The following is a 14,087-nucleotide window of genomic DNA, read 5'->3' on the forward strand; positions in this document are numbered from 1 at the left end:
GATCTTGGGTCGGATTCCACCCCTTTGTCATTGACTGTGCCCAGTTTGTTTGAACTGGGTAACAATCATTTAGTAGCAGAGCCACAGACCCATGTCATGTCATTATCTCAGTATTTAATTTCGTTTTTTTCCGAAAGAATGCCGTGTAAGTAATTTGCATGAAGTTTTCCTAAACAGTGTAGTCACTGAAGATTCCCAGTTAGTTAAACTTGTCATGTTATGTCTGTTGTAAAATCAATAATTTAATCCGGTCAGGCCTTCTTCTAACTCAAAATCATAAGAAAAAGTTCGAAAACGCTGAAGCAGCGCTATGTTTGGAACAAAATCGATTTCATCAGTATCAACACTTCGGCCAGATTAGAAAAAAGGTTTCAGATCGCTTTTAAATTTGTGGAGACAGCTTGCCGATCCTTTTGAACTCTAGGTCAGAGAACGAAATTTAATTTGATTCAAATGACTAAGTTTTAGGCCGATAAAAATCCGTACTTACGCATATATTTTTATTAATAGATGCGTTATTTGCATAACGTTTGTGATAAGTTTCGAGAATAGATTAATTTTCAGTAAATTTTAAAACTGTTTATATTTCTATGCCAACTGCAAATAAAAACTCTTCTATCTACGGTATGTATTTCAAAATAAATGGAAGTGATACTGCGTACTTAAGACTCGTCACTTAATACAATGAATTGTGACAAGTCGATCTGAAAAATTCGATACCTCCGACAAAGCGGAGATTTGATAGACAGCGACATAAATTCATGTTTTGTGACCTCTGAAATTCCAGGTCCACTTAATTTTAGTAGCCTATCAGATAAAGCGTTGTATATCGTGTTAGAGTTATTGTTAGCAATGCTATGTTGCGAATTACGTTTTCCACTTCCTGAAATTTTAAAGCTCTCATTTGATCGGTGAATCACGTGACCTTGTATTGCTGCCCATCAAAAGTATTTATTAAAAGTGTACCTCCATTTTCACCAGAGTGGGCAACTAGCGTGCGCCTGAATAGCAAAGAGTATCAACCTAAGTGAAAGCAACCAAGGTCGCCATCATTGTATTCATTTCAATATATAAACTGTTTTTGTTTTTTTCGCTGGTTATTATATGAAAAGCAAAAACATACATGCATATAAAGAGTTATACAAAATAATCAAATTTTCTTATTTTTTCAGCGAAATGCACAAGTTGGTGGAATTGGTCAGAGAGAATCAAAAGTTCGAAGAAGAACTTGCCGACAAGACAGATATACCCAAAGAAGAGCCTGTAAAGGACACTGAAAATGACTCGGACGTTCCTCCAATGTTTAACAAACGTTTATTCGCCTCGCAAGGAGGAACGGTTATTCTTACTGCTGAAGCTAGAAGGATTATGGAAAAAAATAAAGAAAGTGAATTTGGCAATGAAGATCGGAAATTGACAAAATCAGAACTGCTTACAATGCGTTTTGTAACGGAGGGCCTGAGGCTGATTCACAAAGGGCACGATTACGTCAAGGATGTATTGAGTCACGCGGTCACATACGAATATCTGGATGCTTTCAGTTATGTCAAGAAAAAACCATGGGAAGATATCCTGTCGTGTTATTATATAGTCAATGGTGCAGTTGAAGTAACCTACGATATGAATGCAACGGCAGGGTCTCGGAGCGTGTATCAACCAAACATTATTTATAACCATGGAACTGGGGAATATCTCGGTCTGGTAAGTTTTGAAGGGCCATACGAAGATCTCACACCTCCAGCCACGATATACACAAAGGAATTTACTCAGTTCTTAAGGATAGATCGGCAGAGATTTCATCGGCTTTTGCAGGTGGCGTCATCACTGATTGATTCTCAGAAGCGGAATTACTTATCCCGAGATCGAGGCCTTCTCGCTTCTGTAGCAGCAGATGTCAAAGAGAAAATTCTACAGTCCCTTAGTATACAGGTAAGCATTTAGCCGTTCCTAAAGATATGAAATTTAATGGCTCACCAAAAGAAACATAAACATGAATTCTGTCTTAAAGTACAATCCAAGCAAACACAATTTAGAAACTCGTTTAGTGACTCTTCTTTACTCAAAATATCAGTGTAATGGCAAAATTATCGACGACTTGGACGTTTATATCAATGAACATCGCATTCATTTCGCGGAGTCGCACTCAAAAATGAGCACATGTTAGTTTGTAGCCACATTATTCTGTCATAAAGACGTGTAATAATGATCACATCAATATGAAAGTGAAATGGCAAAAGCTTAAAAACCTTTTAATCAGAGAGAACATCTTTTCAAATATAGTATCATCTCCATTTCCCTAAACGTAACCATTTACAGGACAGTTGAGGACCATTGCGTACTGTTTGTACTGTATAGTTAATGCTATTCGTTTCGGTCAAAACTATACATTTTCTTCTCTGACTTTGGATTTAAAAATAAATTAAGATAAACCTTGGTGTTGGTTCATTCAAAACTGATCCCCATATCTTTCCTTCGACAATAATAGAGCTTTCACAGGTCTAGAAGGAATACTTTTTCTACCAAGACAGTCAAACAACTACCTTTTTGTAACAGATTACGGGCTTGTGTTAGATCAAAGGCTAGAAAATGTGGATTGGTAATACATTGTTCATCTCAAATCAGTGATTTTGGACGAGTTTTTTGGTTCCCTCACTTGTAAGACCACATTACGCCAATTTCTCAGAAGTCGCGATCGTGTGTCATCAGGTGCTTTGGACATTTAACAAAGTTTAAAAGTTGAATATCGAACGGAAATTATGTGTAGGGATGAATACTTCATGAATTCTATATTACTTACATTGTTTTGGTCTGTCCACCGACAAAGCTAGATGTGAGTAACCATCTGACTACTTTATCGGATGTATTCTCTTCTAAGTTATTCAGTAGTATTTGTAAGATTATATCTTTATAATACGATACTTCAGTGGTTGAAACATTTCTCAAGGCGGTCGCATCGAAATGACATTTTCTTCCTATTTTTCCTTGTTTAATTTCTTTTCTTTCATATTTGTCTGTTATATTTCTCCTCCTCAGTTTCCCCTTAAACCTTTGTCGTTTTTTTGTTGTTATTGTTGTTTTACATATCTTTTGCATAATTTTGAAACTTTTTTCTTTTTCTTTAATTTTTAATTTTTATGAGGAAATACGTGCGTTTATTTGAAAGCTTTTTTAATCTTCCTTAAGATTTACGTGCGTTTATTTGAAAGCTTTTTTAATCTTCCTTAAGATTGTATTAAGTTTTAACCCTTATGCTTTTTCTAAGATTTTTTTAATGAACTTTATCTTTCATCTTGAATGACTGCATGCTTATTATTTGGAAAAGATTATTGTTGTCCTAACTTTTTCACAATTTTCCGTTTATTTTTGCAAAACCATAATTTTAATTGGCACTCTGGGGCCTGGATTGTACTGGCATGCCATTAAATTATCCCGTCTTTATATATATATATATATATATATATATATATATATATATATATATATATATATATATATATATATATATATATGTGTGTGTGTGTGTGTGTGTGTATTTGTAAAAAGGTAGGGAAAGGACAGTTGAATCTTTGCATTTAATTACTTGATAATTATCATAACGATGACGATTACTACGAATAAGACAATAGCTACAAGAATGACACTACTACTACTCCTACTACTACTCCTACTACTACTACTATTAATAACGGTAAATACAGCAAAATGCAACGGTGCGCTATGAGGATTATATATTGAGAGAGAGAGAGAGAGAGAGAGAGAGAGAGATGAGTAGCATTTGGGGCGAACACCAAATATCGTCCTCTCTAAAATGTCTCAGCCAGTTGAGAAAACATTTTAAATTATCATCGTGTTTTTTCTTCCTTCTATCATCTATAACGGCACTTGCGATATTTGTATCATTCAAAACAAATTACTGAAAGCTCAATGGAAGAATCAGTTTTCATAACTCATTACCAATTGGTGTCAGATATTGCTTTCTCTCTGGTTCAAAGTTCTTTGAGATATGTTTCTGAGTACATCGATGTCAAAGTGTCAAGGTATGTCAGTAGGAGGTACGACAATCAAGCTAGTAGATGAGAGATCTCGGCGTTCCAAGCAAGTTGATAAAACACTAATACCTTATCCAAGGCCACCTTAAGAGGCTTGTAAGTTGAAAATAACTTAATTATTACTTTTCTACTGTGTAAGTTAAAGACGAAGTATGAATTGGTTATTTATTGATATGATCAAGGAAGTATAATTTAACAGGCATTGAATTTCACTACTGCTTATGACTAATTGATTTGGGTCATGCGGATCTTATTAAACATGAATTGGGGCGAACATGTTAGGGCTATATATGAATTCTCTAAGGTTAAACTCTTCTCCTTAGATTGATGTTAATAGCAAGCAGCAAAATACTACGGTGAGCTATGAAGATAGTATTGAGAGAGAGAGAGAGAGAGAGAGAGAGAGAGAGAGCGTATTAGTAGTAGTAGTAGTAATTGTAGTAGTAGTAGTACAAACGGAAGAAAACAACTGAGATGAATTGAATCTCAAAAACTGCATTGACTTAGATAATGCCACGTATATTCAGTGAGTAAAAAGAAACATTGATAAACAGACTTCCCACAATAAAAGCATGATTTAACATGTATTTTTTAATGTATAAAAACACGTGATAGAAGATAGTGTAATCAGACGAAATACGCAAATACATGTCGGTGTTCTTGGCATGTCATGTAAATAAAATTTTCATACAGCAACCAATGTCATCTAGCCAGTTAGTAATTTGAATTATGTTTTTTCATATAGTCGTTAATGACGGGTAATTAGATCATTATAAATATGAAAAGTATGATGTATTCATTATGTACGCCTTTTGCTTTTAAATGGTAACGGATCCTTGCGTCCGTCGGACTATTAGGTTTTCTTGTAACCAGAACTCTTTCTACACTAAGAAAGACAGAGATGATATTTGGCAACGTATTTCAGGACAATTAGAAACGAGAAGGGAGTTTTTCACAAATTCCATGAAAAATGGACGGAAAGAGTTTGAGAGTGTAAACAAAAAAGTGGCGGATATTTGCAATGGTTTCTATCTCAATTTTATTCTGCGTTAATTATATAACAGATAATTGCAAACTTGTCAATTAATTCCAACGGATCAGGTTGTGACGTCAGATGTTCAGTGACATCAGGAATGTCAGCGAAGGGGTACAATCGCGAGATCAATAAGTTGCGAAGCTAGTGCAACAAACACCCTCCTGCAGTGGTTTCTTCATAACACTGTATTGCCTATCTTATAGAATCAGATTTCAGCATTGATGTTTAGCACCTTGGATTTCGTTGTGTATACTATTTTGATTGATTCGAACTTTACTGGAGATATATTTTAATGACTCAACTACTGATTTCTGTCCATAGGAGGTAAGATAATCCAAGAATAAACGGAGATATCACTGTTTTCATGGCACGTTACACTTATGGGATGATAATAACATAGCCAAGGCTATCCTTGGGGACTTTTCTTCAGAAAAACTCTTTACCGTGCACGTTCAGAAAAAGGGTAAAGCAAAGGTAATTTAAACAAACACGCTAGGCGACAAGTAAAATATTGAATTGTGACTTCGCTTCCTAATCAGGGTGTAAGTAGTTTGTTGTTGAGTTATCTACTGCATTATCAATATATCAACGCAACTATTTTATACCGGATTTTCAATGTAGATGATATTTGTTATCGTGGTTACATTTATTGCACGCAAAGTTATGAGCTTGGCGATATCTCCGTCATCGTTTAAATATCCCGCTCCATGCTGAGAGACCTTGTCAACTTGACATTAAAGTATATTTCACGTTGTTTTAACCAAATAAACATAATCGTTGTATATGATTTGACCAAGTATATGAATAAGTATATTTTAGATGGATGCAAAAGAACTTTGAGAGACAGTAGGTGCTGCAGATCGAGAACGAGTCTAGACAAAGCAGTAAACCGCTTCATGCAGTCGGTGGCACCAGGTTCGATTTCTATTTCGGGCATATTAGTGGACAACCTTTGAAGACCAGTGATTCTCTCCAAGTTCTCTATAACCACTTCCAACCAGCCCACCCAACAGTCAATATTCTCCCACTGCCACGTGGTCCGCCAGGATTAATAATAGTTCCACTATTTGCCATAAATACCAGTATTTGGAAACAAAATTTCTATACTAATTGCATAATATTGTTTTACTTTTTTCACAAAATCGTTGCCTTTAAAATGAAAGTCCATGACAAACTCTGGCTTGAAAATATAGTATATACCGTGAGTTCAGCACCGCTACATTTAAACATGTTGTTTCAGTTAAATAAGTCATTCAAATCACAATTTACCGACACATCAAGCCTCGAGTTATCTTTGCTGTTAATTCAGCTGAAGTTTTCTTTGTTCGTATTTGTTTGTGTATGTATTTGTTTGTGTATGTATTTGTTTATTTGCAAGAAGTGCTTATGCTTTCGACGATTTCCGACCTGAGTAAAAATAAAAGACGATGCAGAGATCTCTGGAACTATCACCGGATAACAAATGCACCATGCTTTATATGTGCCGAAAATGAAATGTATTCATTCGTATTTTAGTTTCAGTATCAGGAATGACTAATTAGTAAGTAAATGATTCACTGTATTTGACAAGGCAGCATGGTTAAGCTGCATCTTACTTGAAGCTATTGCCAAGAATCAGGCCTTTAACGTCAGAGAGAGGCTCTAAAAACGGTAGACAGGCACAGTGGTTATACACTTCTTCAAGCGCTTTATTTCGTAGAACTATCCGACCCCAATAAATAAATAAATAAATAAATAATATTAAAAAATTGAAACCAAGCCTTCATGATTCGGGCTTGAAGTCGACGTTTCCCTATTTCGAAAGAGCTAAAGACAACATTCATTGCTAACTGAAAGGTTCCTACACGTGCAAATTCAGCAAACAATTTTCCTTTAATCAACTAACAACCACAATTTCACAAGACCTAACTTGTACAAATGTATGATTGTTCTTCCTTCACATTTGTATGGCCCATCAGTAAGCCTTTCCAAGTCGTAGATTGGTACTTTCGGATCGTGCATCAAGAAGTACTACTCAAACTTCTAACATAAAGAATTGTTTTTGTTCGTCATTTGAGTTCGTAGATGGCCATTACATCACTAACTGACCTCTTCTGCGAGTAAGCGAGTTGCTGATCAGGCCAGTGTGTGCCCCAAACTGAATGTGGTACACTGCACAGAAGATGCCGCTACGGGTTGCTTGGTCAATTGAAAAGGTACTGCATTTCTAAGATTTACGCTGCTCACGCTTATGTACTGCCTATGTTATTCTTAGATCAAAGTTCGTAGATCCGGTATGGATGCGTGCGACTCCACCAGATGGAACGATTCTGAGCAAGATTTTCTCAAGACTCATGGTCAGTGTTGAAATCTTTCACGGACGACTTGAGGGAATCTTAGAAGGGTTTCTTCTAATACCCTGATATTGCTTTCCATCCACCAGCTCACCGTAGGAAATCTTTGGTGGTCCCTTTTCTGACTTCCTAATGGCGTGACCTGTCCATCTCAGCTGTGATTTCATCAGCAGAATGTGGATACAGAATATCATATGTCTTATGCATCAGCCATGAGTCTTGCAGTTGTATGGAGAGTCCTCTTCATTTTGCTGAGGGCTGCCTACTTAGATGATGAGGTGCTGTCTTCTAAATATGCCCTTTGAAGATGTCATTTCTCACTCAGTAGTCTCTGAAAGGTGGTATCGTTCTCATCAAACCATTCTTGATGTTTATATGTTGTGGTACTGAGGATTTCGGATGCAGCTGATTACACATGCTCACTGAAGTATGACCAGGTTTTGTCGATATTTTAGGAGTTCGAATCAATTGTTTCTAGTTGGTTGCACAGTTCTTCAACAAATGTATGTTTCACATGCTCCTGTTAAAATTTGGAGACAATGAGCTTTGGTGACCTTTGTTGTCCTCCGCAAGGTTGAATCTGGATATTAGATTTGGAGACAACGTGCCTGTGGTCAGCCCAACATTCTGCACTTATCACAGCTTTCGTGACTCAGGCATCATGTCATTGTCGTCTGACGTAGTTAATAAGATGCCAGTGCTTTGAGTTTGGGTGTATCCATGGCGTTCTGTTGTGGTTTGTCAGGCGGAAGGCTGTGTTGGTGATTAGTAGGTCACGTTCATCGCATTTCTTCAGTATGAGTCCGTTGTTGCATTTGCTAGATCCGTGCTTGCCAATGACACCTGGCTATGTCCGGTGGACTCCGCCTAACATAGTATTGAAGACACCACAGATGTTGCGCCTGTGTGACTTCGGTACTCCTGCGACAAGAGATTCCATGTCTTCATAAAACGTATTCTTGATCTGATGTGCTTTTGTCATGGTGAGTGCATAGGCGCCGATGATACTTGCATACGGTTCTAGAGAGAGGGAGTATCATATGCCATAGTCTGACATTCACGCCCTTTCTTCTGGCTGAGTACTCGACCGCTTAGTTGGGATCCCCATCAGTTTAGGTATGCTTACCCTGGTTAAGGGGAATCAGGCAATGTTTAGGGCACCTTTTCTAGCCACATGTTCATGCTACAGATGTGTGCGGCATGTTGCTAAAAGTGGCTGCTCAATCGCCCAAGGGACTGCCGAACTCCACTGCTGATTCAGACCAATGGATGGTCAATACATCTTACTGCACCTGCGCTGATTCGCTGCGATGTACACAGAACTCTTACCATCTGCCTTTACAGCCGTGAAGAAGAGCATACATGCTCAGCTTCCTTGTCTATCAAAGAGGACTTTCAAGAGGGAACCAGCTATTACTGTCTACTCTGCGTCAACAGTCACGGGTATTACCGTCCACTCTTACTTACTGTAGCAGGCGTATCTTGATCTTACAATAAATAACAAAACAAAGAAGTATTTCTGTCTTTGAGTACTAAACATGTATTCGTAAAAATATATGAAACATCCTTATGCTACGAAATTAGGTAGGGTTCATTTTTACGAAACTAATCCGTGTTACCATCGAGTCTCGTGAACAATGTACATTACGACGTCAGCGCCTAGAAAATGGCTAATTACTCAGTTTGAGAAATACCTTCCCATCCCCGACTCCCCAGAATCTGACAAATAAGCACTAAAATCTAACACAGCTATAACCAGATACGTGAATACAAATAAATCATACCCTTGACTTGCTTATCAGAACAGATGAACCCTGGATGTCATCTTCTGTGTAGATTAAAGGATATGAGCCCCGGCATTTTCTGGACCTTCATGTGTTTTGAAGCATGTTCTTTCAATTCCTCACCAAAGAGTTCAGGTGCTAATTTCAGTAATGAGTGTTCCATACTCAAGGCTGTTAAAGGACTGACATTACATCAATAACACAATAAAATCTTGTTCATTTACAGCTAGGATAAGTTCTTAAAATATTACTTTTTTTAAAAATTAACCCACATTATTAACCAATCATGGCCAGCCAAACCCATATATACTCTATTTTATGTTCACACATTTGCAGGTTGTTTTTTTTTCCATTTTTCCATATGATTAGTACCATGTGTCGTACAACACCGTATGTAATAAATAAAATGCAAATTGGGCCTTTTCTTTTTAATAAACATTTACATCAAAATGTATGCGAAATTCAATAAATCATTTCGAATACTTGTATACACAAGCATCACTTTACTATATAATCTCTATATTTTAGTCTTTTCATCGGTCCTTGTCATTTACTGGTATGTAATCGCACACGACGCTAACAGCTGCCTGTCATAGGTACGATATATAGAGACCCTAATAACGTTGAACGCCATGATATAACTATTAATTTGTTGTTATATTGTTGTTTTTGGTTTTAAAGTAATTTTTCAGTACACGATAGGCTATACGTGGCGGCCAATATAACTGGTGGGGGATGAAACCGGGAAAACCCCGGAAAGAACCACTGACCCACGGGAAGCTGCCGGCAAGCTTTCCCACATATCCACATTGGCCATGTGATTCATAACGGTGAGCGCTTTAGACCACTCGGCCAATCAGAGTCCCGAACTATTAATGCAATACATGGTATACATACATGTTCTTTCATCAGCGAACATTTTAAAAGAAGGGCACCTGAACACGGAAATCCAGTCCGTTCACCGCACAGTTATTATATGCAATATGTGTACACTATGGAAGTAAGTTATAGATTTTCATCGGGGAGGCAAATCTATCGTTCTGTCATCTGAAAATAAAAGGTACAATTATGGCACTATTTTAGCTGTAGTTTGCGGGCAAGCACAACAATTTCAACATATTTTTCCTTTAATGATAATATTAACATTTAATGAATTTTACCAGATACAAGACCCATAGACATAGACACGCGCGCTCGCACACACACACACATAAAAAGACATAGATAATATATACATAGATACATACATAGATACATAGATACATACATACATACATACACACATACATACACAGTGGTCATTAAGATACCATTTAGCGGGCGAGAGGATCAGGAGAATTCGCGTTGATCAACGAATTCACCAAAACAATACTTGTCCTTAGATAGCACACTGGAAAGGCATCAATTAAAGTGTATGCCGTCGTAAAGACTTTATAGATTATAGTTTTCGTGATAGAACCAACTGAAACATAATAATCTGACATTATATTCTTTATATTTTTTTTTTGTTTCAAATGTCATCGTCGATTCTTTATATCATGACATTGTTTAATTTTGGACTCTCTAAATTCTCCAGTTATCGAAGTTCCTGGCGTTTTTCTTTCTCTGCCAATGTCGCGTTATCACTTAATCGTGTCTGAAGTATCGGTTGTACATAATCCGAATTACAACAAATTTCTTCAGTGACAAAGACCTTAATTGTGTTTAGTCGTTATTTTGGCAATGTTTGGGTGTCGCTTTCAATTGTAGTAGATTTAACATATTGTCAACTCGGATATTATATTAGTTCAAAGCAATCAATCTGAACTACTTGATGATCTCCTTTAAAAAAAAATTATATCTGAAATGTTATCTAGAGAGACAACGAGAGACATGAAGGATTTCAATGACAGTACGATTTAAACACTCGTTCACACATTACGTATACGTGACATTACTCTAACTACTGACAAGGTTTAATATTACCACCATCACATTATTAAGCAGACACAGATTCATGGTCTGAAATCATTATGTTTTTGGTGATACAAGTGTAGGAGAATTTGAACTACTTGAAAATTAAAATCGGTCGATGTAGATTAGCAGTTTTTGACTGTTTCGTAGTGTTTATAGAGTGTTCAGTAGAATTTTAGTGCTATATGAAACATCATCAAACCTTTGTAGAATGGATCCACATTATTTCAAATTATCTTTGTATGATGTGACATTTTAGAAATTGATACATTTGCATGTTCAGTGTTGAATAACTTTATTTGTTATCAAGGGTGAAAAATTCTGTCATTTGCACGTTGATGCATTTTCGCAAAATGTCGTGCACGTTAATGTTTTTTAAAAAGTTTAATCTTTGCATTTTGCACAATGATTGACTATTTTTCCTTTGAAGTAAAATAGAATTTACGATAATGTTGTTTTAACGTTTTATTCACAAAAATCTCGTACTTGCTAAAATAAAGTTATGTTATGTTATGTTATCTTATCTTATTTTATGTCATGTCATGTCATGTCATCTCACCTCACCTTACCGTACCTCGTCTCATCTCATCTTATCTCATCTTATCTAATCTCATCTCATCTTATAATCATCTCATCTTATATTATCCTACCTTATCTTACGTTACGGTGACTTATGTTTGTTTCTTTTAAACTATACTTATTTATTTACTTAGGACTTTCCTCCTAATCGGGTTTTGATTAATTTGGGAGAGACAACGGAAAATATCTACATAATTATGAGCGGTAAGTTTTATCGAATAAACACTAATATACTTTGTAATCCAAACACTTTTAAACAGCTCGTATCAAACTGTAGAGGTTTTCTTTGGCTATGCCTTTCATTGTGAACTGTTGGCATCTGTAAAAGCAGAGAAGCGGAAGTGCCAAGCTGTAGTGTGATATGGTTACAGCCTGTAGTTTGATTGATTTGAAAACAAAACCATTGACCACTATAGCTTCTCATCATCTCTTAAATGCAAATATGCTGGACAACTGCTGTCAAGATTTCGAGTGTGCAATGGCCTATGATAGCACTGGTTGCACTATGAATTCTGGCTAGAACGTTGCTCTGAATTTAGCTGCTAGGGTACAAAACGTACAGTGACTGAGGTCATTTTTGCCTTCACTTTTCACAGTTTGAGTTAAGCTGTTAAAATGAACAAGCAATTTCTTAGAGTGCAAATTGAAGGCAAATTTTACAAAATTAATTAGAGTTTTGGAAAACAGGTAACAGAGAAAAAGAATAACATATTCTGTTTGAGGAGAGTGAGTTTATTAGTTTTTTGATTTTGTTTTCTCTTATTGCTGGCCAATGTCTGAATTTCCCGTAACTGACACTATCAACCAATTATGCGCAGGCTAGTATGCTTATTTATTTATTTATTTATTTATTTATTTATTTATTTATATAAACCTTAATGTAGTTTCTAGCGCATTGGTAGCTAGAGGAATATGCGACTTGAAATGCACGAACGGTTTGGTGATATTGTTTAAATTATTTGCTTACATAAATCCGAATTTTTCTTTTTAATGTACTCCAGTGTTTCCTTGTTTTACGCTCCCTGTTTGCTTTATCATCGTAATCAAACATGATTTATATGCTTCCATTTTCAAACCATTTATCCACCTACCCATCAATACTTAGTGTTTCTCGATTTGCAGAACCGTACACGTTGAGACTGTATAATATCGTTGTTTAAACAGTGTAAGAGTTCGTTCCTTAATAGTATGTTTGTGATATCTCATTTCAGGAAGATGTCATTGCTATAGGGATGTATACATTCCGGAAGCAGATAGAATGGTTACTTTCTACCTATGTAGTAAAGAACAAGGTTAGTGATCACTCCCACACTATCGTCATGTAGCCGTGTCTGCTATCGGGCTATTTACTATACAGTTTTTTATGGGTCTGTCTGTTTGTCTCTTTATATATATATATATATATATATATATATATATATATATATATATATATATATATATACAGAGAGAGAGAGAGAGAGAGAGAGAGAGAGAGAGAGAATGTGTGTGCTTACATGTGAAATTTATAACAAAATTGTGACACGCAATAAAGAATAAATCGATTAATGTCAGAAAAGGTGTATATATAATGGTCTGATGTGGTCAACAATGCTGCACAATATTGTTAAGAATACTCGGATGTAAAACATGAGAAGGTTAATATTTATTGATAGTATTTGACATTTCTAGTTTTAGCTTTTTGTTTCAGACCAAAAGATAGATGTTTCCTCTGCACTTTCATCATAAACTATAGAATATGTGTTGTAACCGACGACAAACGGCAAACATTTGAGAACAAAAAAAAACTATTGATTACATATGGTAATGAAATTATTTAGGTAACAGTTTTCTTTTCATTAAAATCATATTCATGTCTGAAAACGATGTAGAAATTCGGTATTGATTAGTGTTGACTACAAACCGAAATTAAATCGAAATTTTTGTGCAACACCAGTTATCAAGCTAGACTGTTATATATATATATATATATATATATATATATATATATATATATATATATATATATATATATATATATATATATATATCTATATATATATATATATATATATATATATATATATATATATCTATATCTATATATATATATATATATATATATATATATATATATATATATATATATATATATATATATATATATATATAGCGGTGCTAAATTTATATATAAATGTATGTCGTTTCATTCCAGACCAGTTTTTTGGCGAAGAATGTGTTCTGTCAAACGAGCCAAGCTATTGCACCGTTGTCTCGGCAACCGCAATGAAGTGTCTCAAACTGAATAGGTATTTCCATGTTCAACCTAAAATGATAACCCTTTTTATTTTGTTGTAGTTTTATTTTTTGCTGT

The 14,087-nt window shown here is 35.5% G+C and overlaps 1 protein-coding gene across 7 annotated transcripts in view; it reads left to right on the forward strand.

The window, feature by feature from the left end:
- The window catches only part of LOC149781629 (uncharacterized), a 155,902-nt gene that overhangs the window by 120,111 nt on the left and 21,704 nt on the right, over positions 1–14,087 (forward strand). For 6 of the 7 annotated variants that reach the window (XM_089935691.1, XM_089935688.1, XM_089935690.1 and 3 more), the window contains 4 exons: positions 1,173–1,929; positions 11,869–11,938; positions 12,946–13,026; positions 13,929–14,022. In XM_089935691.1, coding sequence (XP_089791817.1) covers positions 1,173–1,929; positions 11,869–11,938; positions 12,946–13,026; positions 13,929–14,022 — 1,002 coding nt within the window. Of the gene's footprint in view, positions 1–997; positions 1,043–1,172; positions 1,930–11,868; positions 11,939–12,945; positions 13,027–13,928; positions 14,023–14,087 lie in introns of those variants that run through there. The other variant, XM_089935694.1, reaches the window with a different exon arrangement.

This window comes from Sinohyriopsis cumingii, chromosome 15, assembly GCF_028554795.1.
Source record: "Sinohyriopsis cumingii isolate HCF-2022 chromosome 15, ASM2855479v2, whole genome shotgun sequence".
Classification (NCBI taxonomy): domain Eukaryota; kingdom Metazoa; phylum Mollusca; class Bivalvia; order Unionida; family Unionidae; genus Sinohyriopsis; species Sinohyriopsis cumingii.